This window comes from Meles meles, chromosome 13 (assembly GCF_922984935.1).
Source record: "Meles meles chromosome 13, mMelMel3.1 paternal haplotype, whole genome shotgun sequence".
NCBI classification, from domain to species: domain Eukaryota; kingdom Metazoa; phylum Chordata; class Mammalia; order Carnivora; family Mustelidae; genus Meles; species Meles meles.
In genome coordinates, this window is record NC_060078.1 from 22,124,768 (window position 1) to 22,147,306 (window position 22,539).

Sequence of the window (22,539 nt, forward strand, 5' to 3'; positions counted from 1 at the left end):
GCTTTGTGATAATAGGGGTTATACTTAGCCTTTGTGGTTCTGGAAGGATTTAGACATTTATGCTAGAGGCAAAAACTGAGATCTGGAAGAACATTCATGAGTGTGGTAGCATTTCATTTCTCTTATGCTTTCCATTTTGTGTCTGAATATAAAAGTTTCCCTAGTATCAAGGAGCTAGACTCAGAAGATTATACTAAGACCTCTAAACTAAGTCTTTCTGCTGCACATTTAATGTGCTATCTTGGCCCACCGAAACAAGAATTCAGGGAAGGTGGGAAAAACCAAAGTTGTGGCTCTTCCTGGTGAATTTCCAATCTCTCCTGAACTCAAGTTAATGGTGAAAAATGAAAAGTAGCTAGAAATCGTCTGCTAACTTAACAATAATTTTTGTAAAAATCCTCTTCTGATGGATCAAACACGGTGCTGCTCTCAGCATTCTTAGCTCCTGCTGGGGGAGGGATTCACTGGAGGGCTGAGGGAACAGGAAAAGATGAGTGGAGAGGGAGACAGATGAATGAGTATGACTGAGTGGATTTATACCTTGATACTTGCAAGCCAGTTAACAATGAACCAAAACAATCACTGAGAGGAGAAAAGGACTTAGCCAGTCTAGTGAAGACTAGCCTTGGAACGGGTTTAATAAAGGGCAGTGGGGGAGGGGTTGGGGTGAGAGGAAGGAGGAAATAAGGAATCAGTATAGAAGTGCTACCTCAAGACGGTAGGAAAATCTAATTCTTGCAAACTGGGAAGAAGGAGAATCAGGACTAAGATATAATGATCTACCTATATTAAGAAAAATGAGATGACAATCAAAGTTACTTTATCATTCATTCTACCATCCCACATATATAAAAATGAGTATTTCCCTTTTGAGAATCTGAAGCAATATTTAGATCTGAATCAATATTGGCCCGTTATCTCCTAGTTAACACACAAAGGGAAATCAAGATTTCTAAAGACAAGTAACGCATAGATGTTTCTAATTTAAAAAAGAGATAGTGCTTTTAAAAAAAACATTTTGAACTTATGAGCTAAGGGAGTTTCTACTTCATATTTTGAACTATGTACAAAAAAAAATCACTTCGATTTCATGATGAAATTTTCCTGCAGGCAATTTTTCTTTTGTCACTGGGTTTTCAAATGACCCCAAATTCAGTTTGTACAGAAAAAATGCCTCTTCTTATAAAAACCCACGTAGATTAGTAGAACGTGTTAGGAAACTCACTCATTCCGGGCTCAGTCAAGTAGCTGTAGCGCTTACGTAAAGCTAAAGATGCGAAGCTCTGTCGTCGATCTGCTTTCTCGGCCTGGAAAGGGAGAAGGGAAAAGACTGTCCAACTTCCTTGGGGCATTTTCACAGTTTTGAAACATTTTGTAGGATGGCATGTGGATACCTCGTTTATCTTTATTTTTCTTCTGATGGATTTTCCTCATGAAAATGTTCATTTCCTATTGTGGGTCTACAACCCCACCCCGATGTCCCAACCAAATTACCATCACTTGGCAAATGTAAGAGCATCAACACAGCAGACTACAGGGGACTACAAATACAAGACGAGCGTTACAGAGACTTCTGATGCTGAGCAGTAAATCTCCCCAAATCTACTGGTATTGAAAGCACATATATCACGATGTACAGTCACTCTATGTGAGTACATTCAAGGAAAAGGGGTACACGGGGTCTCGTTCCGGTTACTGCTGTTGTTTCTACATGTTAGAAGGCATAGAGTGTAGGTGAGGATAAAAAAAGCTTAATGGTTTTGTTAGAAATAAGGATTCTATTTATTACTACCAAGGTGGGAGTTTTAAAAATCCAATTATCCTATAGCTTGGGGAAATAGCAGGAGATGCCTTTGCAAGGAAAAAATTCATTCAAAACCAAATGGAACCACTACACCCTTAAAAATGGCCAGGATAATTTTCTTTAAATAGAATACCAAGTATTTATCAGTAGCCACGAGACACATATTTTGTAGTAAATAGAACAACTTGTTTTATACACTAAAGTTTCCTGTTACTCAGGATCTTGATTTAAATGTTACGCAAGGTGGATATGAGGCAAAAATACAAACAAATGTGTATTTATACATGCCACGCTACTACATTTTAAAAATGTTGGAAGAATGCTAGCTCCTCTTTTTAAATCATTAGCTGGATTATCTTCCTTAATGCCCTGAATTATTCTCGTATATGTGGCAGAGGAGCAAACCATTCTTGACAAAAAATGTATACCCTTCAGCTCACTTGCGCTAAGATCTGCAAAAATAGCATACGGTTCCCACACTTCAGCCCTCTGCAACTTCTTTTATACAGACTTAATTTCTATTCTATCTCTGAGAGAGTAAAAGCAGAAGTGTTCATATTACCTCATCATCTTGATCTGACTCTGTCTCCTTTTGGTTCCAAGATGCATTGCAGAGACAAGGAATATTATAATGGACAGCAGGGAAAAGAATATCAGGATATGAAAAGGACTGAGTAGGGAGCACAAAATGCAAGCTGAATCAAGAAAGCAAAGCAAATCAAACGAAGCCAACACAAAATATCAAGAACTGTACATCCACGGCAATTTCACGTGTGACGTTATTCGAAATCAAGAATCTACGAGCTAGCGGCAGGAGCAGGAGCGATATACAGAGGACTCCACCGTACAGACCGTAAGAATCTGACACCACAGTAACAAGACTCAATCTACACAGAAAGACTAATTAAACTCGAGCTTCAAGAACTTTAATCATGTGACAAAGCATTCCTTAATTGCATACCGAGGGCCCACTTCTCCAAGACTAGGGGAACTTACAATAAACCGGTATTAAAAGATACCTTTTTATGTGCTGGCAGAGTGATATTTAAGTTGCAGACAGCTGTTTGAGGCAGTCCTTTTGTTGTCTTTGGTTCTTTCAGAAAAGATAGACGACCACAGGGCTCTTGGCTGGTGTCTCTAACCTAGAAAAATTTAGGTGGTTGACAGTTATAGAAAGAGACTTTTCTGAGGACTCCCGTGTGTACAAGAGTTAAACAGGTTTATCTGACAGAGCCCTTCCAGAGGCAGGCAGAGTAAAGGGAAAAGATGGCGGTAACCACTACGGATCAACGGTGGTGGTCACGTGTGAACTCAGCGGGATTTAGAATGCCCGACTCCGAGATCAGACCCAGGACGGCTATGCCTACTTGTTTCCCTGGCATTCTGCTGCACAGTCTGGGTTATATGCATTTGCTTCCTGTCCAATAATTTGTTTTCCTCAAGGCCTTGGTTTTAGCAATGATAATAACAGCAAATAACCATCACACTAAACAGTTGTCCCATGTCCTTCTGTTCTCTGAGGAGGGGGAAGGTATCTCCAGAATGTCCTTGGGCTCCATCAGAAATGAAGATGGAACTTAAATACTGAGTTTGGATTTCATACATTATTTGATTACTGGGCATCAACCAGGTATGATGCATTTTACTATTCTAGATTGTTTGGTCTTACAAACATCTGCTTGAACATAAATGATCATTGAGATGTTTAAAAGGTAAAGACTCTTTGTTACCAATTATGAAGCTTTCCTGGCTCAAAAATACACTTGGGACAAAATCTGACCTTGTTGCTCTGAATTCAAGTTTGGTGGGATATTTCAAAATGAATTAATCACTAGACTCTTCTGTTTTTATTCTCTAAGAGCATTTTTTTCTTTTTCAAAATTCAGAGTCTCTGTTGATGATTTACCTTGATGGAAAATGGCAGTCTATTTTCTTTGAAAGCATAAAAGTTAAAAACAAGTTGCTGTCCTCCTTTGGTAAGTGGGGCCAGATTTCCATAACAATCAACATAAATAGGTTTTCCTTCCAGAACCTTTTAGAATAAAAGAAATACATAATTTAATGTTAAATTAAATTGAAAGAATTTTGAGATTTTTAAGTCACATAATATTAAAAGACTGATGTATTTCTATGTCACACTTGTCTCCTTATTAGGAAACTACTTCTATGGTGTTATTTGCTACAAAAATAACTCTGTTGGCTCACAATTCAACTACTGTGATTGGAAACCAGAGCATGCACATGTACGACAGAATTACACATTCAGTTCTATTCTAGCAACTTCAGACGTCTTTGAGAAAGTGCTGACATCACTTCTTCATACAGACTCTGAAAGGGTTTTTTTGTTTGTTTGTTTTTTCACTCAGATACTTTCACTGGGTTTAAAAAAGGAAAATCATAGTAATGTGTAAAAGACGGTGACCATAAAAATAAGAGAACTCAAGTCACCACAGAGAAGTGTAGACCATCATGTGGATTCCTTAGTACTACACTATAACCAAGATAACCTCAAAGATACAAATAATTTGAGAATAAATCTATATCAGATTGTTATATCAAAACCTGAAATCAAGAATGGGCTTGATATTTTTGGTGAGTGCCGTGACGACCTCAAAAATAAAACCCCAGATCTGGGGAATGTAATGGAATGGACTTGTGTAAACAAGGTACCTCAATATCTTTGCTTCTGGCAACTTCCTCAAAATTCTCCTGCTGCTCTAAGGTTTTGTCCACTTTGTCATCTGTCATGCAGAAACAGCGCAGGCAGGATTCTACGGGGTCATTCATTTTGGCAAAAACAACGAACTTGGCCATATATGGAACACATATTAATTCTCTGTACAGTTGTGTGGCTAACCCCACGGTTTCTAAAACTTGATGGCAGTCTGCGAGCCAAAATCTGACAAAAACAAAAACAAAACAGGGATGACAATGAGGTGATTTAAAAGCCAAATCTTAAAGAAAATTATACCATTAAAATGCTGGGGCATATAAGGGAACTGCACCAAAACATTACCTTGTTCATTTAAAGAAACAACAAAGATGTTTACTCTGTTTACAGAAGGTCTATGTTTATTATTTGTTACAATTTTGCTAAGGAAAGGCTGAAGGTTCTTTTCTCTCTCTCTTTTCCTTCCCTTAAGATTCTGTTCCCCACCTTCTTATATTTAGTCATGATCAGCCTTCCTTTCCACTCCTGCTTTAGAGTTTAATGTCTTACTTTACACTAGATGGAGAAAGAATTTTATGAAATGGAAATTCTATCAGTCTTTTTTCCTTGAAAGCGTAACAGTTAAAAACATATTGCCGTCCTCCTTTAATACTTGGGGACAGACTTCCGTAACGTCAATAGAAATAGGTTTTTACAAACTGCTAAGAACTAGAAGAAGCAAGTCTAGCACCGTATAGCTCCTTGTGAGAACTGGAGAAGATGACTTATGCCCGTCAATTTTAAATTTCTGAGTTAGGTCCAATTTTGCCATCAAAATTAAAAAAAAAATAATCATACTAGTATTGAGCACAAAAACTTTCACCTTCCACAAGGTAGTATAATGAATTCCTTAGTGCTTTTTGGAATCCTTTATTCCCATACCTGGCTGAAACGTTGGTTGTAAAAGAGACACAGTCCTTTATGAAGGTCAGGGGAGTCGTTCCCGTGATGTCTTCCCACTGAGCAGGTGAGGTGCCCCCTGGGAGAACAGAGCAGATATGTTGACTTCATCATGGGAGGGGCTCCTGGTAAAGTCTGCATTATCATCCTGTTCTTCCGGCACTGCCGAGAACTTGCAAACTTCAGCGTGTTCAATCAATGGCAGGCTCTACGGTTGGTCCTCCTCTCTACTCTCCTTCTGTGCTTTTACTGCCTTATGGTAATCTCCTTGTAAGACGTTATAGTTTTAAAAAATTACTTTTTGGTTTGTCTGGCTATTAATGGATGGTTTAAACAGACAATCACAGGCTATCAAGTGCATTTTGTAAGTGCAATTTTAAGTGCAAAGAATTGTTGTTCAGAAAGACAATATAATTCTTTCTATTTTTTTATTTTTTAAAAAAAGACAAGAACTATCAAGAAAGTTAAGCAGCAGCGGATTTTGTACTGCCTAAATCATTTAATTTTCCAGGGTAAAAAGAGGAATCGGCCATTAAAACTACTCATAAAAACAAAACAAAGAAAAACAATCTTAATTTAGGACTTTCTGTTAAAAATCGTATTAAGTTGACCAAATGAACTAAGCTCTATTCCAGGTGCTCATCACAAAATGTGTTCTCCTGTCCCTGCAGATTTGGTCTATTGGATTAAACTCGGGAACTGAGTGGTGAGAATCATGTCCTCTGCTCTGCCTGCACCTGGTGCTGTGTGGGGGCTTGTCTTCTCCAAAGTCTATCCAACTTCCTTTAGTCTAAAGGGTGTTACAAGGTCCACCACCTCTCTCTAGGTCCCTGAGAAATGACCTAGATGCTCTAGTAGATTCCATATTATTTCAATAACCTCAAAAGAGCACTATTATTAATACTACTACTGAGTCATGATCTCAGCATCTTAAAGGAAGGTACAGGGATAATGCAGATGAGGTGATGGACAAGTCAAATGCTTTATTTTCTTTCCTAGTCTCATAAAGTGGGCACAGAGGCTTCAAAGGCTTTACGTCTCTGTACAGAATCACTGCAAGTTGCTAGCCTCAGCAGCAGGTGCCGTGACAAGGGGACCCCACCTGTGATGCTACAGAGCAGACGCAGGTTAGGTGTGGTGTCCCCCTTGTACCCATTGGCTACGCCTTCACCCGAGGGCGGGGGTACTGGAATGGTCATTGTAATTGGCTTATGGAATTTCCTTCTTCTTGGTTCCACAGTGACGATTGGGCTAAATGTTGCTTTGTTTCCAAGGATCTTTTTCACAATTTCATCAGGAACAGGCTGGGCCTAAAGACAGAGAAAGGACCTTAGGTGGAAGTTAACATTTTCTCTCATTGGAAAATTGACTTTTTAAGTGAGGAGGAAAAAAAATAAAAACAGACTCCCCCTTCAAAAAAAAAAAAAAAAGTCTGTCTCCCTCATCCTTTCTCACTACTTCAGGAGGGTGTAAAAAAAGAACAAACCACCTTACACTGCAGCAGAAACTGGTCAGTGTATTTCCCCAACAGAATATGGACAACACGAGCTTGTCTGACAGAGAGGCAGTTAAATCTCACAACGGAGAAGTCTTTCAGACTAATCCAAATAAATATCAGCAAATACTGAGTCTAGTGTATCTTAAACCTATGCGGGATATCCAGTAAAAACATCACAGAGGAGATTTGTGCCCAGGTAAGAATTGAGGTGACTTCAGAAGTAAGTAACAAAAGGGCATTTAAGATTTCAGTTCGAGATTACCAAACCTAATGTCTTCCTTTTGGCTTCTTTGCTATTTGGCAAGATACTCAATTTGGGAGACAGCTGAAGGGAACTTTCCGGCACTGAACTATAAGGCAGTCTCCTTAGCTCTGAGTGGGAACTGAAGACCTTCCCAGCGCTTACAGTACTCCACTCTAAAAAATCTCACAAGAAGAACCTCAAACTATTAATTACTATATTAATTGACACAAATTAAATTACTTTCCTTATTATTTTCTTTTTTCAGTAGGTTTAACTGAAACAAATAAATATAAGAAAGACAACTCTTGCCAGGATGTTTAGTTAGCTTTCCAAACCCAAACAAGTTCCAACTGGGTTTGGATAAAACCCAGTATTTATGATGTACTTCCATCAAAATCTGAAAGCTTCCAAGTTTCCTTATTACTGATTTTTATGAAATGGCATCTTTCTTATAAACCAAGTCAAATGTGGTTTGTTTCTTTAATGGTGTATTTGCTCTTTGGAGCTCCTGTCACTCCAAATACCAATAACGTATGGTTAACAGAACAATCTTTCATCAGAACCAAGTGATACTTTTAAAAGAAAAACCCTGAAATACGCACCTTTATTGAATAAGCCACCAAGCTTACTTTATACTTAACACTTTTCATTTCGAAATAGGTTAATGAATCCCCAAATGGCCCAGGGCTTTGATTAGCAATACCATCAGGATGAGTTACAACAACTGTTTTCTGAGTGGAGCAAATACACGCTCTCACACATTTAGCACACGTTACCTGGAGGCCCACTCGAATCCTTTTGGTTAAAGCCCCCTCTGGGAAAGAAGCTTGGACGAGGGGCACAGTGGTACTGCTCAGAATTCCGCCTTCGGGACCAATCTGGTTGCTTTCCTGCTTAATCCGGGAAACCACGGCAAAATACTGGGGGAAGTCCTTCGTAATAATCCTGCAGATCCGCTTCTTCCCCAGCTCTTCTGGGCTGTCAAGTTCTGAAAAGACAAATGAATGAAAAAGCCATGAGAGTAAGCCTATCTTAAGACACCTTAAGATAAACTGGTGTGCAATTTTGGTAGATAAAACGACACATTCAGTAGTCTCAGCGGAGTTTCAAGGATGGAGAGAAAGTGACAGTGACTTTAAAAATAATATAAAGATTTGTAAAGATACTATAAAAGCTACTCATATATAGTATTGTAGAAAAGTGTTTCTACTGAAGAGGGACGAACGTCTTCAAAAACTGAAATTTCACCTCCTATGAACAGACCTCTCTACTCTTTAAGAAGAGAGACCTCCTTCTGTGATGACTTACAATAATATACCCTCAAACGGCCAAAGTAGGAGTGAGAAAAAACAGGGACTCACAAGAAAGTAAGAACTTAAGGATGTCCAAAAGGCTCTAGAACTTTATTTGAAAACTCTTTAAGATATTTTTTAAATTGCCCAAACGATTAATATCGTCATCACCCATCTCTGTCTACCCACCGACAACCCTCATGCATCAAACTCAACCTGGCCCCAAATGGACATGTCTTTCCTTCTGCCCACTTCCAAACTTACTTCTTCCCCTTTGTCCTAACTCTGGTAACGGGCTTAGTTTGTCTAGTTCTCCTGTCTAACAGTTCGACTCACTTTCCTGGATACTTCACACTGAAAGATGGAAGTCCAGCTGATTCCACGGCAATGGCTTGTTCTCTTGCCAGTCCCCATCTGAGCCCTCTTTGCCTTGCCCGGATCACTGAGTCGCCTCCTAACCATCTCCCTGGCACTCGCCTCTCCTTACTCCAACTCATCCCCTACACTGCAGCCCGATGGGTCCTCTTCCGAAAGCCAGATTTTATGTATAATGCTGGTCAGTTTAACTGAAATAAGTGGTTTTTAAAATCATATGAAGTAATAGCCATTTGAGACTAGCCAAGAGTATTTGGGAAAAATAGCTTTGCAAGGGAGAGTTTATCTTGTAAGATTTAAAAACTTATCTAGAAGTATCATAATAAAAGTTATATGGACAGACATAAAAATTTAAGAAATACATGTATATAAGATTAGACAAATAGGTCAGAGGGATAAGGACAGAGCAAGAAATAGATTTAAATTTATATATATATATATATACACACACATATGGTATATATGTAAGTCCATATATATCTACTTCTATATATATAATGTATTTAAAATGAATATATTTAAATCAAAGCCATATATTTAAACTTCAAATCAGTGGGGGAAAGAGGTCTTATTTAAGATGGCATTGACACAAATGAAAATCTATTTGCAGAACAGAGCTAAATCACAATATCTTAGTATGTATAAATATAAATTCCCACTGGATAAGAGACTTAACTACTTAAAAAAATTAAAGTGTTACCATAAAACAATCGAGAGAATGTTTCAGCCACAGTTAGGAGAAATTTTTGTATTCAAAACTGGAAACCCAGAAGCCTAAAAGGTCGTTTTGACTGTAAATATGTAAAGTTTTCCATGGCAAAAATAGTTAGCTTGAAAGACAAAAGGGAAACGAGGAAAAATAAGACCACATTCAACACATCATGGATCGAATGGCTCAATCCCCACGGCGGCTCCTGAGTTGTCAGAGATGACAGATGAGCCAACAGAAAATGGCAAAACACTGTAAATGGGTGATTCACAGAAACTGAAAACTGGTCAGAAAAACATAAAAAGATCAAACTGATAATTTGCATGGAAGTACTGACTTAAACAAGATATGACATAAATATTTGAGACTAGGCAAGGGTATTTTTGGAAAAATAAACTTGTAAGGGAGAACTGGAAGTATGATAAAAAAAGTTCTATGGGGACATCATGGGGGCGGGGAGGGAGAAGTTATTTTAACATGATGATCGGGAAACATGTCTCTGAAGACGTAATAATAGGTGAAAAATGCGAAGGAAGGAGGGAGCCAGGCGGGTAGTGACTGACTGGTACAAAGCATAGAAAGTGAGGAAAGAAGAAGATGCAGAGCAAAATGCATAGTCTGATCCTTTTCAGGGAAAAATGTAATCTGCACATTTGTGTATTTTTATAGAAATTTGCAGAAGAGACATTCTAAGCCCATTAGCAACTGGCCACTTCGGAGGGATGGGCAAAAGGGAGGTGAAGATGTGAGAAGACAGTGGGTTTCCATAGTTGGGGTGGGTTTGTTACAAAATTAAGGGAAAATTCCCAAATTTCAGAGAGGGAGGTTGGTGTCGTTTTTGTTGTTACCCATAACAGCCCTCTCTTCAAACCTCTGACACATACAGTATACGTCCTACCGTTTTTTAACTATGAACATGTTTGCCTCCTTCGTCATAGGACTGAGATCATGGCTTATTTCGAATAGCAATTTATAAAAAGATAAGACGGATGGCTAGATAATTGAATCGTGACATGTTCTCATCTTATAGATTAACCATCAAACTCTGAGGTGGGAACACCAAATTAATTGGCAAATGGGAGAAACAGGGTTCCACCCATATCAGAATGGAACTAGAATTTGGTCTATTTTGTTTCATGACCATCTGCTTCTCCTCTGCTCTGTCCAAAACCAAATACTGCGTTCTTAGTGAAAGAAAATAAAACAAAGGCAAATAATTAAAAAAACAAAAAAGGTTACTATAGAAAGACAGGAAGGAAACAAAGATTTGCTCAGGAAAATATTCTGGGGAAGTTTTCACCTATTCAGCAATGGACAAAATCAAAGTTTTCCATACAGAGCAGATGTATTTCCCTCCCCATGGTTTGGCTTATTTTAAAAAGTCTGAGTTCCCAGAGTTCATAATTCACGCTGCATAATTCACTATCAGAACCGAGAGAGTTCTGATCATGTTTCAGCTGCTGTGTATCCCATCAGCCTCAGCTAAGCAGACATTTTTATTTTTTACCTCAGCCTCAAACTTATGATTATCTTCTCCTTTAGAAATAGTTTCGGACTCCACATAGCGCAACCAGTTTAGGAAGACGCTGCCGTGAAATTACATCCTTCAAACAAGACAAATTTCCTGACTCTGTGTGTAACATGCTGCGTATCCTGAATATGACATTTCCTCAACATCAGTCTGCACCCACCAGGGGCAGCGAGGCACCTTCTGAGGAACTTGGAGCAATACATCCTTCTTAGCTCTGTGTGTGTATGTGTGTGTGTGTGTGTGTGTGTTGCATGTAAAACTGTGCAGAGTTAAGGGGGAGACAGCCGTATCACCCCGGAAACTCTAATAGCTAAGGACTGGGAAGAGTGGCCCCTTTGTGTCATGGGGGCACCCAGGCCACGCCTCTGCTCTATTGCCTTTGATAAAGCATTAAAACCACTGCAAATAGAAAGCGAGCATGTCCATCTCAGACGCAGCAGATGAGTGGGAAATGGGGCTTGGGGTTCTAATTCCGCACCTGACTTTTAACGTCATTTAGGATTTGCCAGTGGTTCTGGGACACTCTGTGTTGTACCCACTCTATTTTAAACCTTCTAGCAATCTCTCTGTCACCATTAAAATTTGCATAATTATTGATCTTCAATGATGTCTTTCAACAGTTTTTTTTTAAAAGATTTATTTATTTATTTAAGGGAGAGCAAGCCCGTGAGCAGGAGGAGGGGCAGATGGAGAAGGAGAGATCCTCAAGGAGACTCGGAGCTCCACACAGGGCTCGATCCCACAACCCATGAGATCACGACCTAAGCTGAAACCAAGAGTCCGACGCTCAACTGACCCACCCAGGAGCCCCTTTTAACAGGTATTTTATTAACAGGTATTTTAAAGATAAGCCTCAATCCAAAGAAGCAACTACTGTGTGAATTTCGGACACTGGAATCCCCAAGCACCATTCTTTACACAGTGGGATACACACATCAGCTTCTTCTATTACTCAGATTCCCAGGCCTCTGCCTGATGAAATGGAGAAATACCTTCCCTCAACCAGGTTACATTCTGTTTCTATGTGTACTTATTTTTAACTTTTTTTCTGAGACTAGAAGTCAATACAAATGTAAAAATTACAAAAAGTATTGGTTTATAAGAAGCATAATCTCTTTAACAACTAGAGAGGAAGCCTGGGCTATTATGCACGGGGAAAGCTGTGAAAGTAAGACATTGATGCAGACAGCAGAGAAACGTGAGAGGCAAAAGCCTGAAGGGAAAACCAGGCAATAAGATTATCATGGAATTCTTACGACCTGAAAACCTATCACAAGATCTTACTGGTCATCATACAGGACAAAGGTTAAATAAATTATGATATATTCATACTACGGAACACTGTGCAGTATTAAAAAGAATGGGGTAGAAGTGTACATTTTAATATGTAAATCTCCAGCCCATATTAAATGGAAAAGTTGCAAAAAAAAATGTGATCACAATCAACTAATCCCATCTTTACATGTCTCTGTATAAATTCATACAATTCATACAAAATTTTGGGGAAGGGGAAAGAAGAGGAAAATTATAATGACTGCATACATGTGTATTACTACATGGGTAAGAATACTAATACTAGTATTTAATAGTATGATGTACATAAATATAATAAATGATATAGCAGAGTATTAATACTTTATAGGTTCAACTCAAGCAATTTTTTCTCTATTTCTTGCTTTAAAAAAAGGAAACTGAAACAGAGTTATGACATGATCTTAGCTGTGTGTTTCAGGTAACTAACAACCCAGCTGACTAGGGGAGCCTGCAGGAGGGATGAGTGCTCTCTACACTCAGCTACTGGGAAACCCTGACCCCTGGCCACATCCCCCATCGTGAGCACCTTATCATGAGGCTTTTTATTCTATTTATAATTTTGATAAACTTTGAATGTATGTTAAAATCAGATTTTATTTTCAGAAAATGTGAAGTGACCAGTTAAATTACACTAAATTAACTGATGCCTGATTGAGGCCTGGTACCTTGTAGGTATTCAACTAGTCTCCACTGAACAAAGACCTCACTGGGAATCAATGAGACTCACACTTTTTTACCAAAGAACACATAATTCTTTAAATCTTGCTTTAAAATATATGTAGTAGTAGAGACCGGTTACCATTTGCTCTTTTAATAGTTTTTTTTTTTTTTTAAATTGTATGTGGAAAGTGACTCTTGTCTTTCTACTTTTTAATTCACAGTAAATTTTATTACATCCATGTATTTATAAGAGAAATTACTGTTGACTTAATGGATGTTTACCCAAAGGGTGTCAGAAACTTAGAAGAATATAAAACTCTTTTGAAAGTTCTATGTTGCAAACTACAAAGGTATGCAGAAAAGTCAGACTTCCAGGCAAAGTGATAAAGTCTGATAATGTAAAAATGAACAATGCCAATATTCTTTCCAGGACTGAATTTATTTGTATTCAGATTTTAAAATGGTTTATTACTTAGGTCAGAGAGCAGGAATGTATTACCAAGGATCTTTGCTTTGCTCCCACTCTTGACATAGATAAACCCCCAAAAATATTCTACAAATGTGATACCTGTGTCCCATTCATCCCCAAAGGGAACTCAGCTTGTGTGTGCCCCAAACTGGCTAGATTATGAGCAACACCAATGATATCTATTAAAGGCACAGATTCCCAGCCTTCTCTTGTGGAGATTCTGACTTGGTAGGCCAGGGTGGGGGAGGGGGCACCTGGAAAGCTACTTTTCACACTCAATTCAGGAAACTTTCTGACTTGATACATGTGGGAGATGAAGTCTTAGTAGACTCTCACCAGTATCTGTCCTTAAAAACTCAGAACCCAAATTATTAAAAACATGACAAGAGGGTCCTATGAAAAACATCTCAAGGATGGTTCACTGTGAGAAGAAAAGCTTATGGGGCAATAATGTCCATTAGTTTTAAACGGCTTTGCTTTTTAAAAAAATTTTTCTATACCCTTTGGTAGCTATAGAATTAAAGGAGAAAATGACATAAAAATAGAGAGCTTCTTACCTGGGGTAATCGATAATGCCATAGACTACAAAAGGACCCTGAATCCCCCTCTGTTTAATCTGCTACTGTTTTCACAAGAAAATAAGATTAAAGAGAAAAGAAAGAGGTACATTTGAAACAGGCAGTTTTGGTCAGGCAGAATGTTAAAATTTACACTTACTGAATGTCTACTTTGTGGCAGGTGAGTTACTATTTCGCCCACATAGCAGTTGGGAAAGAGGATGTCTAAAGTTCCAAGAAAGGAAGTGACTTGCCCAAAGTGACCTGTCTGCTTTAGAGCTTAGAAGCTAGGTCCAGGAAGAGGGTGGGGGAGAAGGGGCGAAGTCACACAGACATGAACTTCACCCAGTATTTAACACAGTGTCTTTGCTGACCAGCTAGCACGGGGTGGTGGTTGATAAGTGGATGAGTAATGGACAGATACACAGATATCCTGGTCCAGAAGGTGACACGGCTTCTTACTAGCCCACTCTATGAGCAGAAAGCCCTGATTATAGTGGCATTTTCTGCTGTGCAAGAAATGGAAGCTAATGTCCTGTAGTTTCCTTAACTTACTGATTAATGATACATTTCTTAAGCGCCTTATATCTCATTTGGTTTCTTCATAGGCAAAAAGTGGGGCAGCTCTCTCTGTAACTGAGATTTTGCAACAGAGCAATAAGAATAAAAAAATGCTTTGCAAATATAAATGGCTATGGAGATCATAATACAATGAAGCATAAATAACAGGACAGAAATCATGTTCCCACTAAATGAGTTAATCTTTCAAATGATCATCCTTGATCAGCTTTGCCTCACCTTACCTGCACATGATTAAATGTCTCAATAACTTCCTCGAATGGGACCATGGTTTTTTTCTTAGATCAAATTTGTTTTCTGAAGGCTGTTTGTGAGTGTGAAGGTCAGGTTTGAGTCTGAATAGCCTGAAGAAGAAATACAACCTCAAGTCTTCACAAAGGATGACTTCTATACCTAGAGTTCAATTTCTTTTTTCTTTTTTTTTTTTAAGATTTTTTAAATTTATTTGACAGAGGTCACAAGCAGGCAGAGAGGCGGGCAGAGAGAGGGGAAGGGAAGCAGGCTCCCCGCTCAGCAGAGAGCCCGATGCGGGGCTCGATTCCAGGACTCTGGGAGTGGAAGGCAGAGGCTTTAACCCACTGAGCCACCCAGGCACCCTACAGTTCAGTTTATAGTTAGGTGAATATTCTGCGCAGCTTGCTCCTCTGAAGAGGAGTATTTGATATGGGGAGTGGGGGAAAACAGAGTCCTAGAATGTTAGAAATCAAAAGGGCGAACTAGTCAGTCTAGGTCTGTGGAAGTCAGTGGAGACAGGTGCCTTTGGTTCAGATCTAGCCCTCAACCCCTGAGCTTAGACTTTGGACAAGTTCCTGACCTTTGAAGCTTATGTTCTTTGTCTCTAAGCTGAGGACAAGAAAAGTTTCCTCTGGGGTAGATAAATCATAGAAAATCACCAGCACAATTCTGTTCATGTAATAATTTAGGTTAAATATTCTTTCCAAGGTCACACTGTTTTAGAGTGGAGAAGAACAAGAAAACCACTCTATGGCAGATCTAAGGTTGGATTAAAACAAAACAAACCCCCATATTACTTACCTCTGTATTTCTACAGTATATAAATATATAAAAATTTTAAAAAAACATGTTACCTTAACTCTGTATTTCTACAGCATATAAATCTTGATTGATATCATTTTAATTTTCATTCCGTTTTTCAAAAGAAAGTTTCACCAATTACAGAAAATTAAGTATAAGAATTTATAGATTAATTGGGGGAAATGAAGGAAATAACTCTGGCTATCGAATATGGGGAAGAGTAGAACACTTATAACATTGTCATTCAATATTTCAGAATATTTCAGAAAATTGCAGACATTGATCTCCATGGAATTCAAGTTCAGGTTCACCTAAATATGCAATTTTGTAACAAGTCTGTCCAAGATGTTGCAGGAAAAAAAACCCAAAACCAAGTGGTACAATTGACCCTTCTTCCTTAATGTAAACGTAATAGAAATCTTTTCAATTTTGCTCAACTTTTATTTTGAAATAATTATAGAGTCATGGAAAGTTGCAAAGAGTACAGAGAGGTCTCACGCATCTATAATTTGAGTAATTTTTTAAAAAGATTTAATGTATTTATTAGAGAGACAGAAAGCAGGGGAAGGCCCAGAAGGAGAAAGAGAATCCCTAGTGCCGTGCGTATGGAGCTCAATCCCAAGACCCTGAAATCACACATGACCTGAGCTGAAACCAAGAGCCAGACACTCAACTGACTGAGCCTCCCAGGCACCCCTACAATCTTAGTAACTTAACTTATATTCTTATTCGGTTCTGGCATCTGCTTTATGCCTGCCTGGATCAGCATGATTTTACATCTTTAACTATGCAAGAAGATGCAACATCTTCGTTACTCAGATTTGTACAATGTATTGAGTGTTAATGATGAAGCATGTCTAGAAACAATGATGTATCTATGTGTTTTCCCCTCCAGTTTTAGCAATCTATGTAATTTCTGACAATCCTATTTCTTGTAAGTATTTTTAAATGAAATTTTAAAAAAGATTTTATTTATTTGACAGAGAGAGATCACAAGTAGGCAGAGAGGCAGGTAGAGAGAGAGGGAGAAGCAGGATCCCCACTGAGCAGAGAGCCCAATGTGGGACTCGATCCCAGGACCCTGGGATCACAACCTGAGCGGAAGGCAGATGTTTTAACCCACTGAGTCACCCAGGTGCCCCTAAACTAATTTCTAATCATTATTTGCCCTTTCCCTGCCACCCAGACCTCTTCTTCTCATTTGGCTGTATCCCTTCCTTTAGGAAGTTGCATTCTTTCTTGGGTATGGGTCACTGAATTATTAAGAAAATGTATTGTTGAAAGTGGGGACAGATGCCTGGATACAAAGCATTCATGTTTCCATTCATTCAACGTGGTGAGATGACAGTCCTGCCCTAAGAGCTGTCCCAGGCACGGGGCATATGGTCAACAAGTAAGAGCCCGTCGCTCTCCACAGGGACTTCACAGCGTATCAAGGAAGACAGCAAAATTCAAAGTTGCTTGTTACAGAAGATGACCGGCCAGGAGTCATGGCCGTATTTACCGGGTGGATCTCACTTACTCTGGGGTTTAGGGAAGGCTTTCTGGGAGAGAAGTCAGGGAACAGGTATCTGGTCATGTCAGAATAATCATTCCAAGGTTTTTCTCCAGGATTGCGGAAACCTTACATTCTCTGCATCTGCTTCTCCATGTGTATTTTCCAGGACAATGTTCTTCCATATTTGCTTACTTTTCCACTTAGATAAATAAAAAAGCATGACTTTCAGGCAATTAGCTCCCTTATGTCACTTTCTTCAACCTTTTGTTTAAACCACTACTAGTATATCCAGGAAGACAAACCATATAATCTTGCATTCAAAATCAGGATCATATATAATGTTTGAAAGCTGAACACCATAAATCAGTAACAGTGTGCCCAGCAGATACAGAAACACACTGAGCTCCAGGGGGCCTACACTTGCTGTCTGGCATACTGGCCACCAGCCACATCCACACTGAAGTAGTAAGGCTTACACCCAATCTCTCAGACTTGCTTCCCAGGACCCCCTTCTGTCTGACTTGTGGGCCAGGGGTTTGATGTCATTGTTTTGACGCACAAATGTTTCATAAAGACATGTAAATGTTGGCAAGTTCACATACACAGGCATCCATAGAACGGCCATTATTAATGCTCATTTGCTTTGGTCCCATTCTCATTTCCCGGCCAGTCGGTGTGGGAAACTGTTCTAGCACAGGTTCCTTTCCTTTCGCAACGTGGTAGGGGTCAAGCAACTGATTTAAACGGAGTTTCAGGGCCACAGATAGAAAGTCAGTCAGTATTTTGTCATAGTTTACCCGGCACTATTTTGTATGCACTGATCCCTCCCCGCCCGTAACACAATTTTGATTTGGTTAAGTTCAATTTTACTTTTTCCTTCAGAATTTTTCAAGTTTGTTAACAGATCTGTCCAACAGATGGTGCTGTGCACAACATTAAACTAGGCATTTCACTTCTCGGGGCTCAGCTATTGCTAAAATCGGGACTTGGGGCTGTAAGGTTACTCTTTGTCTCCTGGCTGATAAATTAAAAACAAGTTCAACCGAGATGAACCAAAATAGCAATTTTTAACTGAGAAGTGTGTGTTTTCTGTAGTTACTGTTGCTACAGTTAGGTAATAAATTATGGAAAATTTGTTTTCTGGTAACATAACATTATAGCTACCAATTTCTCTTTCCCGCTCCAATTTACAAAAAGAAAGAGCATAATTATTTCATCTGAAGTGTATTATTTTTATTTTTTTTAAGATTATTTATTTATTTATTTGACAGACACAAGTAGGCAGAGAGGCAGGCAGAGAGAGAGGAGGAAGCAGGACCTGATGCGGGGCTCGATCCCAGGACTCTGGGATCATGACCTGAGCCGAAGGCAGAGGCTTTAAACCACTGAGCCACCCAGGTGCCCCTCTGAAGTGTATTATTTTAAACTTTCACTCGGTCTCATGGGAAAGTGAAGCAATAACAACAGCAAGGAAACATTTTCCTGGCATTTGTAGCATTGTTTGGGGACTTCCATCCACACTTGATTCCAATACAGTGGCTGGGGTTTTAAAATAACAGCATAATCCTTATATCCTCAAAGCTTTCTTGTGAGGCTGAGGTAGCAATGATCTTGATTTTAAAACCTTATAAATGTGGCTACATGAGTCTACACACTGTCCAGAGGAGCACTATCTTAAAAAAAATATAATGCAAGCCACATTTGTAAATTTAAATATCCTTATAGCCACACTGGAAAAATAAAAAGGAACAGATAAAATTAATTTTAATACTATTTTTTATTTAGCCCAGAATATCTAAAATATTGCCACTTCAACATGTAACTAAAGTAAAAATTATTAATCAGATAGAGATTTGTGGGGGGGGGATATACTTTGTATATCGGCTGTCTTCCGCTCACAGCACATCTCTGTGTATAGTTCCGCGTGCTCTGAGCCACACGCAGCTAGTGGTGACCATAGTGATGGTGCAGGATGGGAGCACTTCTTGAGCTCTGCAATTCTGAGACCTCCAAGGATGAGGGATTCTTCTGCTAGTCAATACTCCTGGTTCCAGCAAAACCGCAAACTACAAAACACCCCTTGGGATCTAACATTGGAGGCACAATTTTAAACACGTTCAACAGAACTCCATGAGTTTAATTAACTGAAGGTTTTAAACAAACTTATTACGAAGTGGATCCAACTTGGTGCCCTTTAAAGATGATGTTTTGGGGGGAGCAGAATGAATATTTCGTGTGTTGCACTATCTTTTTCTCAGCAGAGACATGACAAGTGCTTGAACAAGACCTCTGTCTGCTGTCAAAGAGAAAAGTTGTTCTTGCCACGTGATATCCTAGCGGTAACAGCAGGTTCATCACACCCAGACCACCTGTCTTCTGTCATTCTATCTCTTACTTCAGTAGGCGCTTTGCTAACACACCTGCTTTATTAGAGTAAACATCAATACGCTTTTGTCTCTGGGCTCGCCAGTGGCAGAAATAAATCTTAATTCCACTGTATTTTGCAATGACAGTTTTTTCCTGAATGCATCTCATCTCCTTTTGAGTCACAGAAGAACTAAGATGGTACCTTGATGAGTCACGGAAATTTTAAATAGCAGCTAACATTTATGTAACATTTTTACTCCACACAGAACACTTTCAGAGACATCCTTCATTTGAGAACACAGAAAGGCAAAGGAGTATTACAGAGAAACAGCTAAATTTGGAGTCAGAAGTCTGGATTTTAGAAGTCTAGATCTAGATCTTTTTATATTTCCTGACTGGGTGGTGGTGATGGGGAGGTAAGAACCAGGACCAGGGCTTCCGCTAGCCTTATGTGACCTGGGAGAGGCAGCCGTGGGGGCAGACACCGCCCTGCTGGTAAATGACTTGGGAACATTAAGAGACTTTGTCCTGCAGCCACTGTTGGAACAAATGGCTTGGGAGGGGAAGAGTCAGGATTTTAGCTCCGACCTGCTCTCCTGCACAACTGTACATAGCAGCGGCAATGAATCCTAACATGGACTGAGCGTTTCTCATGTATTGCACCTTGGGTGAAGAACTTTATATACATTAGCTTGTCACTTTCCCCTTCTCTGTGAGGGACCCTCACTTTACAGACTGAAACTAAAGTTTAGGGAGATTGAGAGCTTGATTAGGGTCGCACCGGATCAGGATGGGAATTCCAGTCTACGGGATGTCCGCAGATCTGATCCTAACCACATTACACCAGGGAAATTATCCTCTTCCTCCAACCTGTCTTGCCCCGAAGTAGCTCTGACTACCAAGTTATTCTAACTCCTCAATTCTAACTACTAAATTGTGCGTTTGGAAAGCTTTGCACGTTCTGAAATACTATAGAACCATAACCTCATCTTCATGATCGTGTCTAGTCAAAATCTGTTATCAAAATATTAGTTAAGGGGCGCCTGGGTGGCTCAGTGGGTTAAAGCCTCTGCCTTTGGCTCGGGTCATGTTCCCAGGGTCCTGGGATGGAGCCCCACATCGGACTCTCTGCTCGGCGGGGAGCCTGCTTCCTCCTCTCTCTCTGCCTGCTTCTCTGTCTACTTGTGATTTCTGTCAAATGAATAAATAAAATCTTAAAAAAAAATTAGTTAAGATGATTTTTAAATATTTGGGTTTTAAGATTAGTTATAAAGTTATAGTTATATTAGTTATAAAGCAGGATTCATTTATGTAAGAGGGTTAAAAAGGAGACATTTATGAAGGGCAACTGGGTGGTTCAGTCCGTTAAATGTCTGCCTTTGGTTCAGGTCATGATCTTGGGGTCCTGGGTCTTGGTCTCTCTGCTTGGCGGGGAGTCTGCTTCTCCCTATCCCTCTGCCCCTCCCCACTGCTCATGCATGTGTTCTCTCTCTCTCTCTCAAATAAAAAAAAATATTTAAAAAAATAAGTAAAATCGTAGCAAAGAAACTCTTTCTACTATTTCCAAGATAGTACACAGAATCTGGGATGGAGGGTTAAATCATCATTTCTTTTAAATATCTGAGAGAGGCCCTGAGTTTGGCGGCACTGGGGGCATCACTGACGAAGCAAAGACAGGACTAATTCCTATCTGAAAATTGGTTTATTCAAAACAAAATGAACACAAGTCAGCATGAGATCATGGAAGTCCATTCCATAAATAAACCTTAAGAATTAAAAAAAAAAAATCTACGTGTGACTGTTAGGACATACTATAATCTATATTCAAAAACAAAGGAGAACATATTAGAACTCAGTGTCTTTGCTAGAACGACAGTGTCCGATGAGGTAGTGAGCGGCGATGTTTGGCTATCTGAAATTAACGAAACAAAATTAAAGATTACCCTCCTCAGCGGCACTAGTCACATTTGCAGTACTCCCAAATCACATGACTAGCAATTACTGTTGGACGGCACGCATATAGAGTATTTCCACCATCGTATAAAGTTCTCTCGGACGGCGCTATTTTAGAATGTTCAGGATTCTTCCTAGAATATTGCTACTTTCTCAAAACTTTCCTTAAAGTAAATCCTCCTCTTTAATTTTTTTTTTCCTGGAGTTTAACATTAATGATGTTTGGAGTAGAGGAAATAGACTAATAAGAATTTTCCTCCAGAGAGCTAAATAATTTTAAGGAGGTTCTTCTTCCTGCCCCTCACCGGCAATGGTGGGGGAGCCTAAATCAGTGCAGTGTCTGATACTGGGGGTTCAAAGGTGGTTAAGACACGTGCCCTAGGGGCGCCTGGTTGGCTCAGTGGGTTAAGCCGCTGCCTTCGGCTCAGGTCATGATCTCAGGGTCCTGGGATCGAGTCCCACATCGGGCTCTCTGCTCAGCAGGGAGCCTGCTTCCCTCTCTCTCTCCCTGCCTCTCTGTCTACTTGTGATCTCTCTCTGTCAAATAAATAAATAAAATCTTTAAAAAAAAAATCTCAATTTACCTGCAAAGGGCTCACTTTAAAAAAAAAACAAAAAAAAGACACGTGCCCTATCCTCAGGAGGTTACAGTATTAAGGTAGCTATCCATTAAAAAGAAAAAAAAAATCCTTGTGTAACAAAGGCTACATTTCAAATAACCAGTGATCTATGAAGCTGGCATTTAAGAAACACTAAAAACATGGGAGCATCTGGGTGGTTCAGTCAGTTGAGCAACCAACTCCTGGTTTCAGCTCAGGTCATGGTCTCAGGGTTGTGGGATCGAGCCCTGCATCAGGCTCCACGTTCAGGGGGGAGTCTGCTTAACATTCTCTCTATCCCTCTCCCTCGGCCGCTCCCCCTGCTTATGTTCTCTCTCTCTCTCTCAAATAAAGAAATAGGTAAGTAAAATCTTTAAAAAAAAAAAAACACTGGAAACATGAAAATATTTATATACTCTATTGTCCTTAAATCAAAATAACTACC

The 22,539-nt window shown here is 39.4% G+C and overlaps 1 protein-coding gene across 5 annotated transcripts in view; it reads right to left on the reverse strand.

Moving 5' to 3' along the window:
- ANK3 (ankyrin 3) overlaps window positions 1-22,539 on the reverse strand; it is a 687,858-nt gene that overhangs the window by 47,848 nt on the left and 617,471 nt on the right. For 4 of the 5 annotated variants that reach the window (XM_046026934.1, XM_046026935.1, XM_046026933.1 and 1 more), the window contains 8 exons: window positions 7,933-8,144; window positions 6,517-6,724; window positions 5,397-5,493; window positions 4,475-4,703; window positions 3,711-3,836; window positions 2,824-2,946; window positions 2,367-2,393; window positions 1,226-1,307 (listed from right to left, as the gene is read on the reverse strand). In XM_046026934.1, the coding sequence (XP_045882890.1) occupies window positions 1,226-1,307; window positions 2,367-2,393; window positions 2,824-2,946; window positions 3,711-3,836; window positions 4,475-4,703; window positions 5,397-5,493; window positions 6,517-6,724; window positions 7,933-8,144 (1,104 nt within the window). The remainder of the gene's footprint in view (window positions 1-1,225; window positions 1,308-2,366; window positions 2,394-2,823; window positions 2,947-3,710; window positions 3,837-4,474; window positions 4,704-5,396; window positions 5,494-6,516; window positions 6,725-7,932; window positions 8,145-22,539) is intronic. The other variant, XM_046026936.1, reaches the window with a different exon arrangement.